Source organism: Lepisosteus oculatus, chromosome 15 (assembly GCF_040954835.1).
Source record: "Lepisosteus oculatus isolate fLepOcu1 chromosome 15, fLepOcu1.hap2, whole genome shotgun sequence".
Classification (NCBI taxonomy): Eukaryota; Metazoa; Chordata; class Actinopteri; order Semionotiformes; family Lepisosteidae; genus Lepisosteus; species Lepisosteus oculatus.
The window spans coordinates 31,004,379-31,030,096 of NC_090710.1; the positions used below are offsets into that span (position 1 = coordinate 31,004,379).

At 47.8% G+C, this 25,718-nt stretch overlaps 3 protein-coding genes across 10 annotated transcripts in view; 2 read left to right on the forward strand and 1 right to left on the reverse strand.

Annotated features, from left to right (window-relative positions):
• The window catches only part of rpl31 (ribosomal protein L31), a 38,841-nt gene that overhangs the window by 8,355 nt on the left and 4,768 nt on the right, over positions 1–25,718 (forward strand). The window contains exon 1 of one of the 2 annotated variants that reach the window (XM_069178857.1): positions 25,047–25,129. The exons of the other annotated variant lie outside the window; for it this stretch is intronic. The gene's annotated coding sequence lies outside the window, so the exon portion shown is untranslated. Of the gene's footprint in view, positions 1–25,046; positions 25,130–25,718 lie in introns of those variants that run through there. 2 annotated transcript variants of the gene reach the window in all.
• On the forward strand, positions 1,210–19,255 carry zc3h13 (zinc finger CCCH-type containing 13). 7 transcript variants are annotated; one of them, XM_069178849.1, is made up of 21 exons: positions 1,210–1,403; positions 2,406–2,537; positions 2,854–2,963; positions 3,434–3,548; positions 4,051–4,159; positions 4,375–4,502; positions 5,623–5,661; positions 5,782–5,933; positions 6,606–6,803; positions 7,624–7,794; positions 7,908–8,236; positions 8,698–9,108; positions 9,677–9,919; positions 10,749–11,190; positions 11,403–11,509; positions 11,853–13,001; positions 14,332–14,775; positions 15,709–15,855; positions 16,341–16,541; positions 17,396–17,559; positions 17,892–19,255. In XM_069178849.1, the coding sequence occupies exons 2-21, from the start codon at positions 2,421–2,423 to the stop codon at positions 18,060–18,062; spliced, it is 4,947 nt and encodes a 1,648-aa protein (XP_069034950.1). In that variant the 5' UTR covers positions 1,210–1,403; positions 2,406–2,420; the 3' UTR covers positions 18,063–19,255. The 7 variants fall into 7 exon arrangements, with proteins under 7 accessions (XP_069034950.1, XP_069034951.1, XP_069034953.1 ...); XM_069178850.1 differs by having other exon boundaries at positions 9,680–9,919; XM_069178852.1 differs by having other exon boundaries at positions 9,698–9,919.
• cnot11 (CCR4-NOT transcription complex, subunit 11) lies at positions 19,687–24,374 on the reverse strand. Its single transcript, XM_006639331.3, has 7 exons — positions 23,712–24,374; positions 23,052–23,216; positions 22,310–22,462; positions 21,566–21,768; positions 20,777–20,979; positions 20,470–20,566; positions 19,687–20,060 (listed from the first exon to the last, which is right to left on the reverse strand). The coding sequence occupies exons 1-7, from the start codon at positions 24,028–24,030 to the stop codon at positions 19,863–19,865; spliced, it is 1,338 nt and encodes a 445-aa protein (XP_006639394.1). The 5' UTR covers positions 24,031–24,374; the 3' UTR covers positions 19,687–19,862.

The following is a 25,718-nucleotide window of genomic DNA, read 5'->3' on the forward strand; positions in this document are numbered from 1 at the left end:
AATCGTTCTAATTTCTCATTTCTCATTTCTAAAGTTTAGGTATTTCCTTGTCCATAACTCCTAAATAACCTTGTAAACTACCAATAATCTAAACCATCTAGTGTGCAAGAAGGACTATTAATCATGAAGTAAAGATCACAGTAATGAATGCAATAGGGGACATCAGTTATACATCTTACAGCAGAAATAGCTTTAGAGACCATTCTGTGAACAACATGACATGACATAACAACGTGACACTATAATCTGAGATGGGCAGCATGGACTTCTCAAATAGTGTACACCAACTAGAACATGTAAACATTTTGTTTTTCAGTAAACGTAATATAGTGTCGATTTTATTTTCGCTTGTAATTTATTGTTGTTTATTTAAATTCAATAATTATTTTTTCTTATATCCACAACGCACGTCTTCAAGCGCTAAGGAGCATTGGTCACTGTGCTACCGGGAGCTGGGACCAACTAATGTGGATCTGTGGGTTCAGCTAATCCCCCACTGGGCTCATCAACTCAGCCACACAACTGGATTCTCAAAGTTAAAACACTATTCAAACTAAGTATTTATAAACTGTCATTAAGACCAGCTTTATTTAAAACGTTTTGCGTTAATTCCCTTGGGAGCAGTTCAAGTTATTTGTATTGCATAGTACACTGTATTAGACTCAGCGCATACCTTTACGAACTCAGCACAAGAGGCAATCCACAGAAAGTCTGATCATTTCTGGCCAAACGCGGTTTGAAATAATCGCTACTGATGAACAAAGTTTTTAAAGACAATTGTGTGTTCCTAGTTTGGGTTTCCGATCACTGCATAACTTATCTAAGCTAAAGTTACTTGCTTTACTTATGAGTTGTACTTATTTTTGTTAATTACCTTGTGTAAAAAAATGTCGAGTAAATCAAAGTAAATGCAATGTTGCATTTCGATCGAACCGATTTGTTAGTTACATGCTGTAGCTGAGCTCTTAATTTAATAATAGGATTAATTTGAATAGTTTTCAATTCTTTAAATGTTTCGGAGGAGATTGTATTAAAACAACTGTGCTTCGACAATCTCCAATTTTCAGTTTGCGGAAAAAAAAACAACCTTATTCGCTCAATTAAACTGGTGGGCAGGAACCAGATTGGTAAATCCTGAAAACATGAACACTGTAGTCACGTCAACCATTTTGGACTCCTAATACACCCAGTTTCCCACAATGCCCTGCGCCCCGCCCGGGCAGTATGGGATAGTGGAGGAGCTGTTGTTACGGGAGAAATGAAGAGGAGCTGGGAGCTAGGAGCGCTTGAAATGCAAGGCAATAACTCATAATTTCAAGAAATAAGCCCCCTCCCTGTCGCCCCTCCTTTTGAAACAAACAAACACTTTTGATCTGGACAAGGCTCCGGTTAGCATTTTACGGGTAATTGCGATTGTTTTGATTTCTCTTTGCAGTGGTTTGTAGTTAGGAGAAGCAGAGAAAGGCAGGCCGTAGTATAAGCCTTGAGTCCAGTCTGGGAGCATTTTGTGTTCCGTGCCCTTGTGCTGGACTGCAGAATTATTGATTGTCAAGTCTTGGGTTTTACAATACTCTTGTTTCTGTAGCGTAGTATACTTTTCGACATGTGTAGCGAGATCTGTTTGGCCTAATACCGTGTTGCATGTTTATTCACGCCGTGACCACTCGTTTGTGATCAGGCTGGAGTTACTCCACTTCACAAATCGAAGTAATTGATAGTTCGATACCGCCAGTCCTCCCTCTTGCTATGAAAGGCTGGTTAACCGTGATTAAATTGGACGATAACAACAGAGTTTTTGGCTTCTTTCACGTTCACGGTCTTTGCACGACGTGCATCTGTCTGTAGAGTCATTGACCGGATGTATTTTTCAGACAAATTAAGAAGTATTTTTTTTTTAGTAGCTGTATTTATAAACGTCTCTGAAGCACTGTCGTTTCCTAGTATAAATGGTAAATGTATAGCAATCACAAAAGAGCGAAGATATTTTTACTGGTGTAAATACACCGGGGAACTTTCACCTAAAGCATTTGTTTTTCTACGTTATTCTAGAACACAGTTAAGTGACCATGTCAGAGTAGCTACACGATTTTAATCCTCTTCTGTAAAAGCTTGGCAGAAACTAAATTTGGGTCTAATGGACCTGAGCCGTAAAAGGAAAGGTTGCCTTGTGCTCGTTAAATCCGGCCGAAACTTTGTGTTTCTTGCAAGCTCTGGTACTTTTTCACCGTGCAAATAACCTTTACTTGTTCCCTATTCAACATTTAATTTGTTAAACACCCTCATCTTAATTTATCTCATCCTGACTATTATTTTTTAATGTATTCTGCTAAGAATATGGGGGCCGGTGACATGTGTTTTTTTTTTTTGACTCTGACTCTTAATTCGTGTCTGTCTGTGTGCCAAAGTTGTAGCCGTACAGAATGTCCAAGATCAGGAGGAAGGTAACAGTGGAGAATTCTAAGACCATATCTGACAGCAGCTCTCGCCGACCCAGTGTGTTCGAGAGACTTGGGCCGAGTACTGGAAGTAATCCTGAAGTATGTATCTCTGAGCAAATTTAAAAAAAAAACTAACAGAAAGTGATTTGCACTTCATGTTGATTTTCTTCAGATGAGCTGCAAAATGTGGTGCAGACGGAACTGGGGAAAATACAGTTTAGATTTGATTGGCAGGGGGACTCAAGTTGTTTTTATTGGCCATCGTAATAAATGATTTTACTGTTGCGTTCATTCGATGCCGCGCTTTTGGCGTGGGGTTAATTTGAAGTGATTGACATGGATAACGACAGGGGAGGGGGAATTGCTCTGGGTGTCTGACGTCGTGCATCTTTCTGATGATGGTTTTCTTTTGTAGACACACTGTCGAAATTGGCTAAAGACCGGCAGCTGTATTTACGGGAATACGTGTCGGTTCACACATGGAACTCAGCCCCGAGGCAAAGTATACAGTGGTACGTACAGAAGGTGAGTGTATCGGGCTTTTGTGATGAATCTGCCACAGCTCAAATATACTATTGGAAACGACTCTTGCTTCTTAATATTTTAAAATTGCGCACTAAAAACAAAAGCCTCAATATTTTTTTGTTCATAGCTAGCACCGTACTTCCTCCCAGAAGCTCCCCGTTATATCTCTGCTTTGTTTATGGTGACTGTTTTTACTTTTGATCGTAATTCTATTTAAATTCAAAATACTTCATTCACCCCCAAACCCCCCCCCCCCCCGCCCCCACCAAGGGGACAATTTAAGTATTTTATCCTAAAAGATGTTTACCATGTAAAGTATTTGTAAACGGAGTTGCTCACTCCGGTGCCCTTTTCCGTCTCGTTTACAAGAGTCAAGCCGATCGATCTGGACAGGGAGCCTGGTTGTTGCAGGTAGGATTTAACCTCTGCCGTTCCCGTGTTGGTGACGCCACTTCTCTCTGACCCTCCAGGTCACCCGAGAGGCCCACTGGAGATCTCCGAGAGAGGATGAAGAACAAACGCCAGGAGGCAGAGCCTGATACTCAGAAAAGAAACCCCGAAGAGCCCGGCTCCCCTGCCGCTCGGGTGAGTTTGTACTCGGGCCGTGTGGATTTTTCTTCTAATGTTGTTTTTTTTTTTAACTACAAAAAACGGGTATATTTGCAGGGCACACACTAGACAAGCACTTGCTCCAAGGCCTCTTTTACCCAAACAGTGAGGCTTCTTATATCACCTTGAAATCAATTTACCGTCCGAGACCCTGGGGAAGTGCTTTTGGATTTTATCACATTAAAAAATACTCATGAAAGTTATAAATACTCATTAAAATAGTCGTGAAAGTTTTCTCATTTTATTCCTTTAAAACACTCTTTTAGACGTCATCTACCTTTCGTCACAATTGTGCAGGAGTTGTGTTAGAACTCGTGTCTGCGGGCCTTCGTTCAGCATGGGTCCGAAGCAAAGGCAAAGTACTGAGTCAGTCTGATCATCTCTGTAGAACAGGAACAACCGGATGCGCGTGTCAAAAAAATGTATCGCCCTTGAAGTTTGTCACAAAGCTGATTTTCGTTCTCTGAACGACGGGCAGAGAGACTCCTCGCGAAGCCGGCACCGGGAGAAGGAAGACATTAAGATAACGAAGGAGCGCACCCCAGAGAGCGAAGACGAGCCGGCGGAGTGGGAGGCCAGTCGGGAAGGTAGAGTGGAACCGCCAGCGTGTTAGTTTAATCACGGAGAGGATAGAATACCCCAAACCCACCCCACCCACCCCCCAGAGGGCAATACTGTCTACGCATCCAGCACATAATCTGTTGGATTCCCGCGCATGAGCTGGAGCAGCTCGTGCTCCGCAGACTTGGGACCGCCTTTTGCGCCCTGCTCTGAGACGGGCTTCGTTATTGCTTAATTCCAGATTCTGACAATGGGGACTACGATTATGAATTGTCTCTGGAAATGAAAAGGCAGAAGATTCAGCGAGAGTTAATGAAGCTGGAGCAAGAGAACATGGAGAAAAGAGAAGACATAGTCATCAAAAAGGAGGTATGTGTGTTCTCGGAATTCACTCGTGCGTTCATAATGTTTCCTCTCTTTGAACCTTGTTTTACTATTGAGAAATGTAAATCAGAATCATCTGTTAAACCGTTTGTGCTAATATTTTTCAGTGTTTGTTAAATAGTAAAGTGATACCTCTTAGTTGTAATATAACATATTACATATTACATAATTGTAATATAACATAAAACAGTCAAGAAGTCATCTGGTCAAGATGGCCTGTATTGCTAATCCACAGCTCAAAAAAGTGAACCGTGTGTAATAGCTGAGTGGTATTCTAAAGAATCCACTCGTGTTGAGCTACAATTCGGCAAGCATACAATTTAGAGCTGCTCTGAATATTTGTTCCTTTACACACAGGTAGCAATTAAGGTGTTCATGCGTAAACATCGTTTGTTGTACATTGCCTTTGCCAACTTCTTGTGTTTTATGATTGAATTACGGGTTGTGTTTGTTTGAAGAAATCAATTCAAAGTGCTAAAGGGTTGTTAGAGACTGGCCTGTTGTAGATTCACATGAGCAGGCAAAAGAGAAAGATGTGGGCTTTCTGCCAGGGGTTGTTAGACATCATGGGTTGCCAGACTGGTAGATGGTGCAGCCAGATTTCTTTCTTCCACCTTCATCAGCTGATTTCCTGTTGCCAGAATAGACAGTGCTCAAATTCACTGGGCAGAAGTGCCCTTCGTAATGAATACAGGATCTCAGTCAATCTGCAGTTTATGTCGCTGAGAATAAGGCATTACAGCGGCAATATAAAAAGTGATTTGGCCTCTTTGAAACTGGGGAATGATGGGTTTCAATAAATCTGGAGTGCAGACTAAAAGGCAGGGCAGTAGCTGTAAAAATGGAGTTAATATTCAGATTCCAGGCATCTGACTACAGGCATCCCAGTATTTTCAAACATTCATTCATTCAGTCATTCAGCAGTGGACCAAATGAAGTCTGTGAAGTATGAAATGAAGTATTAAGGTGAACAACTACAGGCACCCCTTGATGTAATGTGTAATTGTGGGTGTGTGTAAATGTTATTAAAAAGTAAAGTAATGTAGATTCTACTGAAGAAATGTGTAGACTACCAGAAAAATGACACTATAACATTTTTTAACAGGAACAGAACAACAAGAGCAGGAATAGCAACCTTTCAAAGGTAAGGCTATTTGTCTTCAGGCCTAGTGGTTTCCACCCTCCGCGAACAAGCTGCCTAATTAGGGAGGCCATGTGTGAAACGAGACAAGTCATTTAATGGCTCTTTTGTGTATTTTTAAAGATCTCTCCTGAGCCTATCAGTTCTAAAGGATCTCCTTCATCGAGAAAATCCAGTGGATCACCCAAACACAAAGCCAGCTCTAAAGCTGTCTCCTCCAGCAAGAAGGAGAAAAAGACCCCGGTTGTCTCCTCACCTGTATCGGATCAGGCACGGTCAGTGTTGTACGTTCAAAGAGCTGCTAAAGAGGGGTGATGTTTTTTCATACGTTGTGTTTCGAATTTTAAGTATTCCTCTAATGCTGAGAAGTGAAGGAAATCATTGATATCTGTCCACTTCTTACTGACATCTGTCTTTTACAATTGATTTGACGAATGCAAGTGTGATTTTGCACAGAAGCTGTGAAAAGCGCTCGAACGGATCAGTTTTCACGTGTTCCTAGGTCGCCTTTTGTCTTCAGAACGAGTCCGAGCCCAATATCTGGGATGCAGGTGTTTTGATTAATGCGATGTGAGATTCTGCTGCAAAGCTGTAGGAGCAGCGTGCACCGTATCAGCATTATGGAAAGGCTGGTGCGACATGTTTCTGATGGACTCCAGAAAAACTGAGTGTTCACAACCTCTTGCTTTGCAAAGGTTTTATAGTGTGGAATTCATTGACTGTCCTCCTTTGTGTTTAATCAGGAAGAGTACTGTCATTCTTTGCACAGCAGTGTTAAATATACAGTAGAAGATATTTGTGGAAACGTTTAGTTCTGTCATTGTGGAGGACCCCCCGGCCTGCCAGGGGGTCTCTTAGCAGGTGCTCCAGCAACTCATTCTTGATGCCATTCTAGAGGGTGTTTTGGAGTTTTGAGATCTTCACATCCTTGCGCTGTTTCCTTTCAGATCATCCAAGATCATCCATGGGAAAAAGAAAGGGCCTCGCACCCCGAGCCCTCCTCCTCCAGCCCAGGAGGAGAACCCCGTCAGTAAGAAGCACAAAGGGAAACACAAGACTAAAGAAAAGGTGGAGGAGAAGCCCAAAGAGGCCAAAGATAGGGGCAGGGATGCAGAAAAGCACAAGGAGAAGAAGGAGAAACGTAGGTAAGGAAATGACATACAGAGGCTGTGCAATACGGTCTGACAGCAGCCACGTCACCCTGCAGTTCAAAACTGGCAGCCCACTGAAGATCAACAGCTGTGAGCCTGGCCAGTACTGGATAGGAGACTCCTGGGAAAGCTAAGGTTGCTGCTGGAAGAGGTGTTAGTGGGGCCAGCAGTTGGTGCTCACCCTGCGGTGTGTGTGGGTCCTAAAGCCCCAGTATAGTGACGGGGACACTATACTGTAAAAAGTCCTTTGGATGAGATGTCAAACTGAGGTCCTGACTCTCTGTGGTCATTAAAAGTCCCAGGGCGTTTCTCGAAAAGAGTAGGGGTGTTACCCTGGCGTCCTGGCCAAATTTCCCATTGGTCTTTATAAATCATGGCCTCCTAATAACCCCCATCTCTGAACTCTGTTCTCCACCCCACTGAGAGCTGATGTGTGGTGAGCGTTCTGGTGCACTATGGCTGCTGTTGCATTATCCAGGTGGGGCTGCACAGTGGTGGTGGAGGGGATCCCCATTGCCTGCTTTGAGTGGAGTGTCCAGAAAAGCGCTATATGAGTGTATGAAATTATTATATAACAGGAATGTTATAATTACCCCCATAATCTGTGTTCAAGATATTTATGGTCATAATTCCATTATAATGCAGTTAATGGCTGTGATTTAAAGCGTTGCATGAAATGTTAGTCGCAGCGGATGTCTGGTGAGGAGAAACCAGCTGTTGGTTTTGTTCACAGTGCATTGTGGCTTGGTGTCCGTTTTGATGGCTCGGGTGCTGACTGCCGGCTAAGACGCGCCTCTTGTATTTGTGTGCGCAGGGATCGTTCGGAAAGCTCCCACAAGCTGAAGCGGTCCCTCAGCCCCGAGGCCCGCTCGGGCAGCAGCTCCTCGCCCTCCCGGGAGACCTCTCCCTCGGCCAGGAGGAAATCGGCCTCTCCCGGCGTGTCCAGACCTGCAGCTCACAAAGTTCCCCTGTCCCCATCCCACAGGTACTCCAGATCTCCTCCCCCCGCCCACTCCTGTGCCTCATCCTCGCCTTGCAGGACCGCAGTCTTTCCCCTCCGCCGTGTCTGAAGGGTGTCTTTCTCTCTGGTGTGTTCAGCAGGTCTTCCACGCCGCCTCCGCACCGCCACACCCCGACTCCCCCCCGGCACCACTCGCCCTCTTCCCACTCGGGCTCCTCGGCGCAGAGGCCCTCCCCCTCGCCCCGCCGCCGGCGCTCGGCCTCGCCCTACCCGCGCGAGCCGGCGGCCTCCCCGGCCCCGAGGCGCTCGCGCTCCCCCGCCGCGCAGCGGGCCTCCTCCCCGCCGCCGCCGCCCCCGCCGCGCCGGGCCAGCCCCGGCCGCCACCACTCCCAGGGCAGAGAGAAGGCCAGGCCGGAGAGGGAGAGGAGCCCCAGCGCCCACGACCGCCGCCACGAGCGCAGAGACGGTACGGCTCGCGGTCACGCTCTCCCCCCCCACCGCCCGCTGGGCGGAGCTGATGAGCCAAACACAGAGCCCTGCTTTGAAATCGGTCCGGTCGTGGTGAACAAACCCTCGTGGTGTTCTTGATCCACTTCAGGCTTTGTGCCGTAGCCAGGTTTTTGAAATAACTGCTCCAACCGGTGTCATTTTTGTCGTACCTCCTTAGCATGCTTGGGACAGCTGTTTAGCTCTTTGCCTTGTCCAGGCACCAATTTGAAGTTTTCTTCCTGGTGTTCGCACAAGAATGAATTGTTGATCAAATTAATGTCATCATTAAAAGCCAGGAGGAGTAACGGCGCACGATGTGTGAGCCGACGCGTTGAAAGAGCGTTGCAGGATCCATTAGGATGCGCGATTCCTGTTCGGCTCCGGAAATGGGCGCAGAGGCGTTAATGTCGCCCTTCTTCCCGTTGTGTGTTTGGGCAGAGGGCCGCGGGAAGCGGGAGAAGGACTCCAGGGACGAGCGGGACTACGAGGCGGAGCAGAGCTCCTCGCGGGAGGCCCGGGAGGACCGGGAGGCCCGGGAGCGGCGGGAGGCGCGGGACCGCAGGGAGGCGCGGGACGGGCGCGAGGCGCACCGGGACGCCAAGGAGCCCCGCGCCGACGCCCGCTCCTCCCGCGACTCCCACGAGCACCGGGAGCGGGAGCGGGACCGCGCGGACGCGCACCGCAAGGAGGAGCCCGCGCAGGAGGAGCGGGGCTACGGCCGGGGTCACGCCAAGGAGGAGGGCGGCCGCGGAGACGCCAGGAGCGAGCCCCGCAGCGACACCCGCAGCGACACCCGCAGCGAGAGGGCGGGCCGGGGCCGGGGCCGAGGGGCGGAGCCAGCCGAGAAGGGTAAAAAGACCCGGTTTTCATCGCTGCTCATGGGGGTTCCCTTAGCAGACGCCTTTATCACGGCAGTAGTACTGTCATCTTCGTTAGAGCGTAATAGATTCCCGAAGTATTTCAACGAAACGTACGGTTTCAGTCTTCTGTTTAGATTGTTGACATCATTCTCACCACGGCTTGTGTGTGTGCGCAACGTACATATTGAACGTATTGGTGCGGAACATAAACTGCTTGCTGCAGTTTCCATCTAGTCCAGATCTCTTCAAACACAAAGCTTCAGGAGGCTACTAGTGATGAAACTTTTAAGAAAACGGTCCCCCTTACGTGGTTTGGAGCCAGAACTTTGGTGGTACCCGTTTTGTCCCTCATTAGAAATATGAAGTAACTGGTTGTAACTGCAGTTATTCACTTCTTGCCACCTTTAGTCCACGCGTTTGGGGGCCGAATGAGCTCTAAGACAGGGAGTGTGCAATGAATCTTCTTTCTCTTTAAAGAAAGGCAGTCTAGTGGAAGATGAAGACTAGCCTGTGGCTTATGCAAGGACGTCATCGAGTCTTTTTCACCCATTTTAAAGCAGCCTCTCTTCTGACGTCAGGCATCCGCGGCTCGCGGGGGGCCCAGCTAGACGGCCACAGCGGCAGCGGCAGCAGTTTCCACGAGAACTGGGAGTCGCGCGGCAGCTACGCGGAGCGGGGCTCCGACAGGGGGGCGGAGCGGGAGCGCTACGAGGCCGACCGCCGGGAACAGGCCCGCGATGCGTCCTTCGACCGGCGGGGCGGTCACGCGGAGCGCGATCGCCGGGACGCCAGGGACAGAGGTGAGAGGCGTAGACCGGTCTCCGCGGTGGTCAGTTCCCACACTGTCAGGCGGGTTCTTCTTGACCTCCTTACAGGGCGTGGTTAAGCCTTTCCATTTGTTGAATCTTAAATCACCTGCTTTTGCCGAATCTGTGCTCACAAGGTTAGATTGGACACTAGGTGCAAGTGTACTTTAAACTACATTAAACATATAACTAGTACCTGATGTTTGATTACCTCCAACACTGCCTCCAAATATTCGACTGTTCTTAGCAATCACGGCTGCAGTTTCCTTACAGCAGGGGTATGTGGAATGTTTCATGTTGCAACCCCCTAGTATAGGACTAAAGACCTCTTGTCTCCCCCTTGCATCGGTAGTGGCATGTTATGACACGGACAAAATAAGTTTCGCCAATGTGGAGACCGGTTACTTTAATATTTGCAATTTGCGCATTTCGCCCAGCTTGTGGTATCCTCTTCAGAGGGTTTCCAGGTGTGGTGTCCCCATCATTCCGACTGGCAGTGTATATTAAACCAGATAACAACGAATGAGCATGATAACGACTACCTGATATTTGATTACCTCAAACATTGCACCCAAATATCTGATTATTCGTAGCAATCACAGCTGTTATTAGCCTTGAGTCTTGAGCTGTATGCAGATGCGTGCCGTGTGCAAGAGGATTTGCCAGAAGATCCCTGGCATGCCGCGCTACATGGAGAATCCACGTAGCGGTACAGCTTCCAGGCAGATGAAGCGCCCTCCGCGGTCACTCATGTAGCGCTTTGTCTCACCCCCCTCTGCCGTATTGGAGGACTCAGGTGTTTCGCCCTGCTGCTGTGTTTCAGATCAGAGAGCCGCCTCGCCCGCCAGGCACCAGGGCCGCAGCGACGAGCCGGAGCGAGAGGACAGGAGGGACGAGCGCAGGGCTGACAGGGGGGAGGACAGGCGGGAAGACCGGGCCAGGGAGAGGGAGCGGGACCGCGAGCGGGAGAGGGAAAGGGAGCGGGAGAAGGAGAGGGAGAAGGAGCGGGAGAAGGAGAGGGAGGCGGAGCGCGAGCGAGCCAGGGAGCGGGAGAGGGAGCGCGAGAGGGACAGGGAGAGGGAGCGCGAGAGGGAGGAGAGGGAGAGGGAGAGGAAGGACAGGGAGCGCGAGAGGGAGCAGCGCGAGAGGGACAGGCAGAGAGACTGGGACGACCGAGACAAAGGAAGGGAGGAGCGACGAGACCGGCGGGACGAACAGCGAGAGGATCGAGTCGTCAGGGACGCGCACGAAGACCGGAAGCCCAGGTGAGGGTCCTCGGGGTGACCCAACGGTGTCACTCGACAACGCTAGTGTTACGTTGGACATTTACAAATCAGCGGTCTGTTTTTATAATCCAGGTGCCAGTTAAAAAAAATGTAGATGCCTGATCTGACGTTTTGTGTTGCGTCGCTTGTCGTTTTTTCCCGCGGCGGTGTGCGGCGTTTAATCCTGCCTCTGTCTCTCGCCCCCTGCGCAGCCGGAAGAGGCACCGTGTGGACAGCAGCCCCAGCCCACGTCCCTCCCCTAAGAGAGCTAGAGACGCCAGCCCAGACAGTGACGGTTACAACAGCGCAGAGGAGAAAAGTAAGCCTCCTAAGCACAAGACGTACAGCACTCCACACTGACCGGTGGAGCTTGGTCTGCAGCCTCTTCTTTAAGGCAATAGATGCAGATTGTATTAAACAGTGGGAAAAGTAGAATTTAAAATCTATGTGCCTATAGTCCAAGGGGGAGTTCTGGAAACCTTACAAAGATGCTTATAAATAATTATATCAGCCAATTAAAATTGATTTTTAGTCACCAGTAGAAAAATATGTATCCTTTGGATGATGACCTCCTGGACAGTGCATTTGTATCGTTGTCATTACTAAGGCTGTTAGTTTCATTGACTCATAGTGTCCCTTTTAAATTTGCCCTGTCCCGCCAGGTGAGAAGCACAGGCTGCTGAGCCAGGTGGTGCGACCCCAGGACCCGTCTCGCTCCCCGCCGCGCCCCGCCGCCGAGGAGAAGGCCGGCCGCTGGAAGGAGGAGGACCGGAAGGCCGAGCGGAAAGACGGCACCAGGACGAGGCACGAGGAGCCCGATCTCCGAGACCGGGGGGCTGCCAGAGCAGAGCGGCAGAGGGATCACCTCCTGGACACTGGCACGGCCGGGGGCCCGGACCCCCGCAGGGGCAAGGAGCCGCTGGACCCGCCCGTGGAAGAGAGAGAGGCCGCCCACGAGGAGGGCAAGAAGAAGACCAAGTCCCAGAAGAAGGGCCTGAAGAAGAACCGCAAGGAGGAGGATGGAGGCAGCGGGACGGAGAGGTTCAACCCGGAGCCTCCGGCGCCGGCCGCCGAAGAGGCGCCGCTGCAGTCCCCCAGGAAGGGGCCCAAGAAGAAGACGGTGGAGAAGAAGCGCAAGCACTCGCGAGGCGGGGAGTCCGACATCTCGGAAGAGGAGGCGGCCCAGCCGCCGAGCAAGAAGAAGCGGGGCCCGAGGACGCCGCCCCTGCTGGGGCCGTCCGCCGTCAAGGACGGCTACCCTGCCCAGGCTCCCGAGAAGACTCCTGCCCCGGGGGCCTGCCCGCCCCACAAGGCCGACGCCACCTTCAGCGACTGGTCCGACGAAGACGTCCCCGAGCGGGCCGACATGGTCTCGCTGCCTCCTGTCGAGAGAGAGAGAGCCCCGCCGGAGGCTCCCAAGAAGGGACTGAAGGGCAAAGAGAGAGCAGAACCTCCGATCGCTCCTCTGTTGGCTCAAGAGCCGCCCTCTCTGCTGCAGCAGCCCCCGATTACCCTGCAGCCCCTGATGCCCCAGCACCTCCTGCGCAAAGTCCCGGAGCAGAAGCGCAGCAACAGCCAGTGCAGCAACCAGAGCCGCGCGTCCTCGCGCCACCTCAGGTCTCCCTCCAGCGAGTCGACGCACCGCGGCGGGGAGGACCACGGCGTCCGCAGGAGGAGGCTCCAGGGGGGCTCACGCGACCGGGACAGAGACCGCGACAGGGACAAGGGCTCTGCCGTGGAGCTGCCCGTGGAGAGGAAATCCCGCATCGATCAGCTGAAGCGCGGGGAGCCCAGCCGCAGCACGTCGTCGGGTAAGACCAGCGGAGAGCTCCTCTGATGCGGTGTTTGTTTTGCACATCAACACGTTTGTCTTTTCCCGAAATTGACTACCGTAACACTCTGCTTGCTGGAGTTTCTATATCTAAATAAACTCCAGCATGTCCAAAGTTCAGAGGCCAGAATCCTGACCAGGTCTAGTGCCAGTGATCGCATCACTCCCATCCTGGAGTCCCTGCACTGGCTTCCCGTCAGGTTTCGTGTTGACTTCAAAATCCTCACGCTCACCTATAAGGCTCTGCATGGCTCAGCACCTCAGTACCTGTCTAATACTATCATCCTACTCCCCACCTCGCAACTTTCTCTCTTCTAATTGTGGTCTCCCATCTGTCCTCCAAGCCCGTCTACACCCTGGAACTCTCTCCCTAAGGATATCAGAGTTACCTTCCCTAAACTCCTTCAAATCTAGACTCAAACCCTACTTTTTTAGAAGGGCCTTTACTTAACTGGTTCTGTTATTTACCCCTCTGCTCCTACTGTATTCAGTACCCCCATCTACTGTCTCCTCTCATTGTGTATTTTCATTGCGCATATCTTGCATAATTTGCGTAGTTTTATTGTTGTTGTTTTCTGTAAAGTGCTTTGAGAAGCCACATTTAAAGGTGCTATATAAAATAAAGTTTATTATTGTCATTATCTGGGTTTTTAGGAACTACAGGGGGGGATACTTTTTTCAGCAGGATATTGATCCAGAATATACTTCTTAGTAATTAAAATGGATCAGATATCAATATGGGAGATAATATGGCATTAGTGCATGAATGGCCACCACGTGAATTGTCTTGGGGCCACGAGGTGTGACCTAGAGTTGGAGAAAAGAGGAATCCGACAAATTGCGACTTGCAGAATCTTTTGCAAGACACTAGGTTTAAGAGCACTGCGGTATTACCGAAATCTAGGCAATATCATTTGATGTTTTTTGTAACCCAATGCATGTTCGTCCCATATTCATTAAGGTTTCTCTGGGTGTGCTGGTTTCTTCCCTCCTTGCAAAGACACTCAGTTGTCTCTTCAGTTTTCCTTACGGAGACCAGTCTGTGCCCCACAATAGACTGGCAGCCCCTGTTTTTCCGGAATAATTTTAGGATTGCTGCAAGCCGTGCCTAGGAGAAGTGGGATCCTGATCACGGATGGATGATATAGAACGAGGATGATGCAGCTCGCATCTTCTTTGACAGTGTTGCTAATTGTTCACAGCTTCCATGTCATCCACTTTCAAAGAGCCGAATGGACTAAAAATGATTTCAGGAGTCTGTGTATTTTTTTTTTTTTAACAGGAGGGTTGTTTTGTTTCTTTCTCCCCAGACCGCCAGGATTCCCGGAGCCACAGCTCGCGCCGGAGTTCCCCGGAGTCGGAGCGCCAGGCTCGTTCCCGAGCGGGGTCCTATGACAGCAGGGAGCGGGAGAGGGACCGGGAGCCGTTTGACAGGGACAGGGAGCGCAAGGACGGCCGGGACTGGGGCCGCGGCAGGGAGCCCGTCCGGAGCCGGGAGCCGAGGAAGAGGGACGCTGACCCCGAGAGAGAGAGGCACCCGCCCGAGGCCCACGAGAGAGACCGGGACCGCGAGAGGCTCCTGGAGGCCCCGGCGCACAGCGAGATGAAAAGGACTGAGCCAAAGCCGGAGAGGGACTTGGAGCCCGTGCCGCGGGAGAGCATGACCTCTGAGGCAGTCAGGCCGGAAAAGACTTTGGACACCCTGCGTGTCACGGAGGACGTGCAGGAAACGGAGAAGCCGGACAGCGTAGATGGTAGAGTCACTGAAATACAGAGGGGTTTGGGTTAGGAAAGAGGATTGAGGAAACATCTGCCCCAAGATTCTTGCCTTTTATTAAAGAAATATTACCCGTGATTTCAGACACTAAATAGCACTAAATAATTCTGCTTTACAACGGTATTATGTGTAGCTTTGTCTTTCACATTTCCTTGTGTTCACTCAAAGACATGAGCTGCATCGGTCATTAAATACTGCCTTAAAATGTTTCAGAAAATAATTAGATCTGCAATCCATGAAGCATTCCTAAAGCAGTGTGTAATCATCCTTGTCTAAGCACCTTGATCTGCATTAATATCGATTAGGGGCGTCAATGTGAATTGCAGAGTCAAATGATGGTTGTAGCCTTCAGCTTCTGGCAACAGAAGTGTGGAACCCCAATTCCTTTGTCTGGTGCCGGTGTTGATGCGTGTGGATGTCCTGATTGTGCCTTAACATTGACATTCCGAATCGGCATTGTACCGTTTCAAAAGTGCACTTACGGCGTTTTTGCTGTGCTTCAAGTTGATTCAACCCCTAACACGCAATCTAGCTCATAACAATGGCATCTCTGCACAGTTCCCACACACAATCCAAATTCATGAATATTGAACTACCAATTTAAGGAATTTGTGACATTTTGCTGGGATACTTTTCTTTGTCCCGTTTTCACTTGGAAGGCATTTGTAGGCGATACCTAAAATGTACGCATGTACAACACATATGTTGAGACACTTCGCCTATTTGGCATCTGATTTTTATTTGCATTTTGTTTAGATTTACCTTTATTCATTTGGCAGATGCTTTTATCAGAAGCACCTTAGATATGAAATGCTTGGTTGGGGCAGATGTAACTCTTCACAAGCCTTGTGCTGTCACAGCTGTCCCACGGTGAAGGTGCTTTTGTGACCCTTCATGCGTCTTCCTGTAGGTGAGGATGACGGGAAAGCAGATGAAGTGCAGTCCATGGTGTCAGGCGGCGAGGAGTATGAGCCCATCAGCGATGATGAGCTGGACGAGATACTGGCCGACAGCGCACAGAAAAAAGAAGACCATCAGGATGAAGAAAATATGCCAGGTATTGCTGGAGACGGATAACCTTCATAATTAAAAGGATCTTTATATAGCATTTTTCTAAGATGCTTACTGCTTAATTTACATTCAGTGCCTGGTGATGTACCAGCAACCATCACCGGCACAGTTCACTTTTATAACTAGCCTTTAATTCTGTATTCAAGAGCCTTGCCTCTAAAACTAAAGTTCTGCAAGATCCACCATGAAAGGTCCTTTATAAAGAGATCAGGATTTATGTTCTAGCAGAGCAGTTTTCAGTGCTTTTCCTCGTGCCCATGCTTTTAAAGAAGGCTCGGGTGTGTGCTCCTGTAAAAAATGAACGGCTTTGGAATATTTTGCACAATTGCCTTGGCCTATTAAGTCTTTCTGGGGGGGGGCAGAATATCATTGACTAAGTAGGTAATGTTAGTAAGGGTGAAGGAGACAGACTTCCCTTCCTGTGGCGGACTGCCATGCACAGAGCTGAAAGCGGTGTGGGCCGTGTTGCAGATCCTCTGGATGTGATTGACGTGGATTGGTCCAGCCTGATGCCTAAGCAGAAGAAGGAGTCCCGGGAGGCCGGAGCAGCTCTGCTGAAGTTCACTCCGGGGGCGGTGCTCCTGAGGACGGGCATCTCCAAGCGCCTGGCTGGAGCCGACCTCTTCTCCCGAGTCAAGGACGTCTGCAGCGGGGAGCTGGAGGACCCCAAGGGTATGTGGCAACGGGCAGGTTGCACAGCTGTCCTGCAGTACAGTACAATTCACCACCCACATCCCTCCGCCCTGCAGTTACAGGGCCCTGCATGTTTTGTGGAATTTACTCGGCATAGAAATTGTTAAAGCGAGTAAAGGACCGTGTTAGCTTTTAATTGAGTCTTAGTAAGGCAATCCACCAGTCATATTTCCTACTAAAACAATGGAGCTGCTGATGTGAACAGGACAACTGCTGTATCAGTTCGTTTAAAAGGGATGCAGCTCATGCTGTTCTGTTAATGACTGTTTGGGGCATGACGGAACATTTGTTTTTTTTTAATTACATATAATTATTTCATGAAGATTTATGGAAAGATAAGTTTAAGTGGGGGGAAGTGTTTTTAAAATGTAGCCTGGGGGGGGAGGATTTCTTCCTATAAAGGGCTGTGGGAACGTACAAGTTAGCTGTTGAATCCGCTAGTCTGGCTTCTTTCAAGAAGCAGCTGGCTGAGGTCCTTGGATCCCCGCTGTCAAGCCGTGGGGGTGAGGTGGACTGAATGGCCTCCTGTTGTTTTCAACTGTTCTTTTATTCTAAAAAGAACTGAAGATTATTTTTTTTAATTAAGAGCAGAATATTCTTGGAAAACGAAATATTTTAAAGGCAGCTGTTGATTACAGTGTATTTGAATTTGCCTTACTTTTGAAATGCAGACGGCTGAGCACACTTTTTATTCAGTCTCGCTGTTGAGGTAGTTCTCAGGGTGTGAACCACATGCACAAGTGAGCTGATCAGGTGCCATTTAGAAAAGGGTTATCTGTCAGTGTAAATGCTTTCCCTTCAGCATGGGTCTGAGCAGTGTCCCCTTTCCCCAGATGCTGATAAGCTGTTCGAACACGAGCTGGGAGCCCTGAACATGGCTGCTCTGAACCGGAGAGAGGAGAGAGCGGGCCTGCTGAGTAACCTGGGGCCGTGCTGCAAGGCCCTCTGCTCGCGGAGAGACATCGCCATCCGCAAACAGCTGCTGAAGAACGACAAGGTGAGCGCTTACAGTGCGCCGAAGGCATCCTGATTCACTGATTTCGGAAGTCAGGTGGTTGATTTTCTGTACTCTGTTTTGATTTACGTGGATGTGCTAGGTAAGCATTTTTTTTAAGCACACCATCATTAGTGAGACTTGATTGGGCTCAGGTTGAGAAGGTTGATTTAACCGACTGAATGTCAAGCCTGGCGAGGGTACAGAAAGACGTGTGGGACACAGACCCGTCAAAAGTGTGATGCCTTTGTTAAACGTTTACCGACGTACACTTTATCCATGACATTCTCTGAAATTGAAAAGTAACTCCACTTCCCTTCTGTTTAATTCCACAGGGAGCAACAAAACAGGTGTACGCCAGTGCTCAAGTGGTGGACAATGAATTGCTACAGCTGAGTATCCGCTTGTTCAAGAGAAAGACAGCGGGTCAGCCCCAGAACCAGGAAAAGACTGAAAGCAGCACACTTTCTCCGCCAAGCGCACAACCTGAAGTGTGCGTAACTTAAGTTTACAGTCCCTCACTTTGGAAAGACTTCATAGAGACTGGTAATTGCTAGCCTATGGGGGAAGTCCTGTGCGTTGCACTGAATTTGTAATAATGTTTCAGCAAATCATTTTTAGAGCAGTGTACGGAAAATGCTTTTTTTTGTTCTGCCATTTTGTTCTTTTTAACATACTGTACTAAAATTTAATTTTGTGCATTGGTTATTAAACAGACCATTAGATTTTGTTGCTCTTTGGAGAGAGATGTACAGTTTCTTTATGATGTAGTTTTACTACATGAAAGAATCAGATTTCAGATCAGATCAGGATCACTTCCTGAGATAACAGATGTGGGACCTGTAATACTTAACCCTGGTCCTGGGGGACCCATATCTTGTTATTTTTGTCCCTGACAAGTAGTTAATTAGAGGCTAATAGATGTAAGTCTTTATCTGAGATAAACTTTTAAACTTGCTTTGAGCTCTTACAAAATTGAATGTGTCATATATTTGTATCAATTCTGTACCGTTTTCCAGATTTCAGAACTGCCCTTGTTAAGATATTAGTGTTACTTCAATTGTCAAATTGGACCTCTGTAGAAGGATAGAAATACACTGGCCATATCTGATTAATTGCCACTCCTCCATTTCTGTTCATCATAAATTACTCATTACCTGTTATGATACAGGAGTCCAAAATGTTCAGGTGAAGAGAATTTGAATAAAGTTTCAAGAGCTTAGGCATCTAGAACGATACAGTTGTTACTGGGTATTGGGTAAGCAAGGAACAGATAGACAAGTCTAAACAAGTAGTATTGTCTAAACCAGAGAATACCAGGTCATGAAATGAAACCCAGCTGAACTAAGGGTCTCCCAGTACCAGCACTACAAACATTCTGCCGATTTTACCAATCTTAAGGTTACTAATAGCAAGGAATGCACAAACATGTATGAATAATTTAGTGAGAAGCTAGAACAGCAGAGCCTTGTTTACGTGGATACAGGTTTTTAGTGAAACTGCTTGTACCCTAAACACTATCACTATTGGCTCAATTCAACCCATTTACCAGGCTCTTCCAGCCATTTAGGTGCAATTTGCTTAGAGGGAGGTTTCCTGCAGTAGCTCACTTCGGTTTTCCTGATGGAACTGAAATGTGAGAGTTTCATATCTCTACTGTAACTGACATTTTTTTCTTAGATTAAACTCAAGGCTCAGATCTATGTGTATTTTTATACTAAGTTGAATTCATATTGCTCTTGAAAGGTTTTTTTTTTAATGGACTGTACCATCTAAGTATCATTTGGTGTCTAATTTACAATAACATTTCCTTCTGAAGCAAAATTCTTGGTTGCTACATCATCACTATGTCTACTCTGCATAACATTATGGTGGAAGGTGTATTCAACAACTGGTGAAAATACAGAAGCATGTAGACACGTCAGCAAAATATAGGACTGAAAAGTGAGTCAGTCTCTGGGCTCTAGGACAAGTGTTTAACATTAGCTGTAAACTTTGCTTGAGGACAAGCTCTGTTTTTTTTTCTCATCGCTTAATGAAAATTTCAGATTTCCTATTATTTCTCTTGCTTTAGTGAAAGATACAGCAGGATCAACATGACCAGTACAGAAGGAACAGAGATTCTAAATATATGAACATAAAGGATTTTACTCCTTGTACTTTTAATTTTTATCACATTTAATACCGTCAAAGAAATTAGAACCGGCAAGCTGTCAATTCAAGCTGTAAACATTTTATACAAAAATGACAACAGGATTTATAGTACTGCTTGAAACGCAGTGTCCTTCAGTAGCTCTGGGCAGGGGTCATTTGCCAGGTTTAGGATCTGTGGGGTTCTCTCCCGTGTCAAGTGTCTTCAGCAGCCGGAAGAGGCCTGCTGCCTCTCTGATGCGGCTGAACTCGATGCAGAAAGCCTGCACCTCTATAAACAAGTCCTGCACATTGATGATCTTGTTGCGGATGAGGGACTGGAGAAACACACAAACGAGGCGCACCAAGCGGTTCTGTAAAGCAAGAAGACATTTTCACTCTTTCGCTCAGGGGGTGCAGCCCACTTTCTGCACCCAGAAACAAAACGCACAGGGGGCTCCATTGTTTTTACGATTAGCAGTGTGATGCAGTTTATCTGGACGCAGGTGTTTTTGAAGGGCATGGGTTGCTCACAAGACTTAGGCATCAAACAAGAAACAGGAAAACAAGAAAAATAAGTCACTTCACTGTATTAAGGATACAGAACTTATGAACACCAGGTTAGTGTCTACCACTTCTAGAACATACGTTACAAACGGGGAAGCCACTCGGCACCTCTAGCCATGTATCAGGTCTTAGCCTTTGTGACGGTGCCATACTCATGCTTATGGCACTGCTGTATAAATTGCCTTCTTTGCTACAGAGCCCAAACCTGCTTCTTACCTGCATGTACTTGTCTTTGATCTGCTCACAGGTTGAAATACAGTTTGAAATGTACAAATGAATGAACTCTGAGGGAAGATCAACTGCTGTTGTAAGCCTGTAAAAAAAAAAAAAAAAAAAAAGATGAGTAACGTGTGTCAGTACTCTCAGATCTGTATTTTCAGTTCAGTGTATTTAGGTAGCCTGGAGCTTATTCAACTACTGTAATACGTGCCACAGTATACTGTGTACAGTATAATATGTACTTAGTCCAAACAAAACTAAGATCTTGTGTGGTTAGGAGTCTTTTTGCCTACTTCATACACACCTGTTGACTACTTCCATTGAGTGGAGAGACATGTCCATGTTGACCAGCACAGAAAAGTACTCAGTGATCTGACTGGACTGCATCAGCTTCAGCAGCATCTCGATGGCAACAAGAGGATTGTTCTCCACCAGATCAGGCAGCTTGGCCGGGGACAACCCGATGTGATACACCAGCTTCGGATCTTTCTCCAGCTCTCCAAGAAGCTGACAAGGGCACATAGCACAACACAGTCTCCTCAGAGAAAGAACTGTACAGCCTGAAACGTACACAAGTTTACCCAGCTTTGCTTCACAAGCAATAGTATACTAAATACTCATTCAAGAATAGAATAAATGTTTCCTGTTATAAATAGTTTTAAGTAGTTTAATGCTTTTTGAAACTTGGAAAACGTTTAAAGTAGTTTGAAAAGGAATAAAAGGAAAGCCATGCACAGCACACCACTTTGTGTAAAATGACCATTTTTACACAACCTAAACTTGCATGAAACTAAAACCATAACAGTAACCAGACAGTTCTGGATAGTGTCTTCCAGACAGAGAGCTGAAGCTTCAGGATGCAATCAAATTCTACAACAGATGCACGCAGATTGTTATAACGGGTTAGAAACAAAGCACACCCACCTCTGCAAAGCCTGAGACACTGATCCTTACCGTCAAATCACTCAACAGTACCCTTGCAGTTACGGTAAGTTTAAGTGCAGGTCGGGTGAATTAAGTTCACATTCAGCTCATTCTCGACAGGACGGGCAGACCACAGCTGTCTCTGCTCGGGCCCGGAGCGCGGGCGTACCTGCGACTGCTGCTGTGACGACAGGGGGCTCTTGAAGGCCTTGGACATGATGCGTTTGATCTCCACTCCCGTGCTGTTCTTCACGCACATGGAGCGGTCCCACTGCACGCCGTGATCGGGCTCCGAGGGGTTCAGCCAGGCCAGCTCGTCCTCGCACACGTGGAGAGGGGGGGGAGGCCGGATGAACTCGGGGCGAAAGTGGCCTGAACACATGAAGATGAAGGCAATGGGATGAGGCAGGAGTAATGATCCGAAAGAACTGGATTTCTACTCGAGCACAGCCAAGCAACATGAACACTAGGGCTCCATGTGTGTCTTACTGATCTAACCTTAAGAAGTAGTTTGAGTAAAGTTATACTTTATATACTTAAGATAAGTATACAATTTCTTGCATTTGGAATCCGTCTTTTCACATACCCCAACTTGCTCTCCATGAGACACACAGACAGGGAGAGAAGCTGGGGGTCAGAGCGCAGGGTCAGCCATTGTATGGCACCCCTGGAGCAGCTGGGGTGAAGGACCTTGCACAGGGGCCCAACAGAGTAGGATTCCTCTGCCGGCTGCAGGATTTGAACCGGCAACCTTCCAGCCACATGCACAGATCCTGAGCCACAGAGCCACCGCAACGCCCATACTTGCAATTTGCCAATATCTAAACCTAGTGTACATGCTTTTTATGTACAGATCTCCATTTTGTGTTCTTCAATCCTTTTATAGTGTGATAAAGGAAGGAGTGAGACTTACTTTCCAGTGGTGGGCGTGGCCCGCTGACCAGGGCCTCTGTGATCTGATTGGCCACTGAGCTGTCAAATCCAGAATTAGAGGAATCCGGATCAGGATCGTTAAGAATGCTGGGAAAACTCGCCTTACTTTGCGTGGGGAGTTCAGACTGTCGCTCTGAGGGAAAGAAAAGAAACTCAAAACTCCTTCCACTTTCTAACAGATTTTATCCACTACAGGGTCAGGAGGGGCAAAGTCAAAAGTATTATAGTAAAAGAAGCTGTGCTAACACAATTTTTACCACCAGGTAATAAAGTAGTTTAGACTGGTTGGTACATACCTACAGGAAACATCTGAATCTCCTTAAATCAATAAGCTACTAGCAGCAGAGTGGATCTGATACATGAGACACTCTTCTTAAAAGTGCAACCCAACTTTTGACCTTACAATCTTAACCAAAACGAATTTCATTCAAGGTGAGCATACTTCCATATGAATCCCTTATAAACTCCGTCCTTCATTTTTACCACGTGTGTGGCAGACTGGGCACAACACAGAGTCATATCCAGCTGGTGCTTCTGAAAGTGAGCTGGCAGGTTCACTTGACAGACTGGCACACTTAACAGTATAACACAGACAATAACTACTTTCACCCCTCACTCTAGAGCTAATATGCCAACACTAGAGGTGCCCAGTGACTCAATAGGGCCACTACTGAGTGTCAGAACATTATTACATCCATAGGTAACTCCTACAGTCCACATACCTGCCAGAGCCAGCTGCAGGCCGCTAATATCCACTGACTGGGGCATGTTCCCTACGTCCATGCAGGACACCTGCCGGGGCGTCTTTTTGAAAAGCTCTTTCGGGGGCGCCAGCATGAGCTGGGAGAGGAAGAATTTCTCCGGCAACGTTATAGGAGGGAGGAATCCTGTGAAGGAAAGAGAGGATCAGCAGCGGCCGGCGGTCGTGAAACTAGTTTTGCCTCTTTCCCGCTGGGTGGCCGGGGTGAGAGCGGTCGCAAAAACCCTCGCCAGCAATGAGCGCTTTTCTGATCGCGGCAGAAACAAAATTAAGGGGGAGAGACAACAATACTTGTGTCGATATATCTGGCCAATGCGCGTCCGCGAAACACAAAATGGTCAAACACGTTTAACGTAACGTGTCTTTCTGACACACATAATCCATCCCCGCTAACTCGTAGCTCCGTTCAAGCTACCCGGGACCCGGGACTGTGCCGGATGAAAAGGTAACAGGCGTCCGTCCCCCCATCCCCCCATCCCCTCAGACTCCAGCCGGTCCTCATAAACTCGCATTCGGGTGTTTTGTCCTCGAACCGCTGCCGGTCTGCCCGAGGGGGACGGCGGAAGCAGCCCGTCACCGGAGCGCGGCTCAGCGAGGGCCAGGCTGCCCGGGGAGAGCTCACCCGAGAGCGGCTTCTCCTGCTCGTCTCCCACCGGCGGCGGGTTCAGCAGGTGAGCGAAGACGGCGGCGAAGGGGTTGGCCGCCAGCGGCTCGGTGCGGTACATCTCCCAGAGCAGGTAGAGGGCGGTCAGGCGCTGCGGGGAGCTGGGCAGCAGGTCCGGCTGCTGCAGCAGCATCACCAGCACCGAGCCCACTCGGAAGTGGTCGGCTTTGCCGAAGTAGTGGTGGAATGCGGACGAGAGGCCCTCGAAGGAGTTGGTACAGGCTTCCTCGGAGATGATCCCCAGGAGATTGGAGAGCTCCTTCGGGGCAAGTGTCATTGTGCTCCAGGGGAGGTGTTGTTTTTCGTAAAAGAAACACCACACAAAGTCAAGCCGAATCAGTCGCCCCCGAGTGTTTTCAGCAACGCGGGCTGGTCATATTACCAGCCCACACGGTCTTGCTGCTTGAAACGATGTACAGCCGCCCTCTTCCAAGCTCTTCCCATGAAAAGAAACATACAGACACGACCAGGCGACGGTTTTATTACATGAATATCTAACAAAAACCTCAAAGTCTACCATTCATTAACATAAGAACTCCACGACTAGAAACAAAACACCCCAATCGTTTTGAAGGTTTCTAAATACGGCACTGTCGTCAGGTTGTTTTTTACGACAGGAGGCGCTGCGGAGACTTCTGGGAAATGTAGTCGGATGTGTCCATTCGATTTCCTTACCTGTGTATCATACAAATAAACATACACACAGAGATTAAACGACAGGAAATTTAAAGCAACGAGTTGTGTATTTTAATGTTGATCAAAGAAGTAATGTATACATAAATGTAGGTCCCACATCTTCATTATGTCTTAAATTCCATCTCCATATATTTATATCAATATATTTTAATTATTTTCTAAACCACAAATATATCCTCAGAACCTATTTGTACAAGTATTTTCTAGGTAGCCTTGACTCTTCTATCCTGTTACAGTAAAAACACATTACAGTCAAATCAGACTCGGAGTTGCCGAATAAGGTGTAAATATCGCTCACAGACGGGCTTTTGGACTTGCATCAACGAAACTATTTCCTAACTACAATATAGTTACAACTTTTATTACCACCTCATTGTGAGGCTCTGTATCGTTCCTCTAATTTTGAGCTGGCAAAGCAGTACGGACCTCATTTTTATTTACTGTGTTTAAACTTTTTTCATAATGTGTATTTGTATTGTAATATGTACCCCTGACGATGTTATTGATATGTTATATGTTCTTTTGTTTGTATTGTATTGTATTTGTTATTATTGTTGTTGTCTAAAAACAATTGAGCTGTCAGCCGAGTCTGTCTTTGCCCCGGAAGTGATTGTTCTTCCGCAGGTTTAGTACTACCCAGAATCCTCAACTCCTTCCTTTCCGACATTTTCCTTGGAAGAGTGAGTACATTGAGAATTCAACCGCCTGTAAAATCCGACTTCATCCTGCCTTTCCTGACGCCTAATTTTTCGTTTTAACCACAGATATGCGTAGAATTGTACATAAATAATAAAAGTATGACAGTATTTCGAAGTGATGTGCATAAATGTACGAGAAACGCCCGCTATGTTAAAAGCTGACTTGCCGCTACAGATCTGGAGTTAACTCATACCCGGCTCTGTGCATACGGCTGAAAACCCTGACAGACTGTACTTGTGCCCTGGCTGTTCAGTATTCAGTCATTTTAAGTCTAAAGCAAGCGAAGTTGTGCTGGTCTTTAAGAGTTTGTGTGTAATGGGGCCAGAAAACCGATCGGCACACGTTTAAGTTGCCTACATTTGCTTTTGCATGTGATATTAAATGCGTTTTGTGAAACACGACGGATTCCTGGCACGGGTGCTGTGAGTGTGGTTGTTACCGAGGTGTATAGGACCAACACGGCCTAGACTGTGATCAGATGGCTGCAGCTTTAGAGCGGTCTGGAGGTGCCGTGGAAACAGCCCGCTGTCCGTCAGGAAGTGCTGTATTAAAATTTCATACATTTATTAA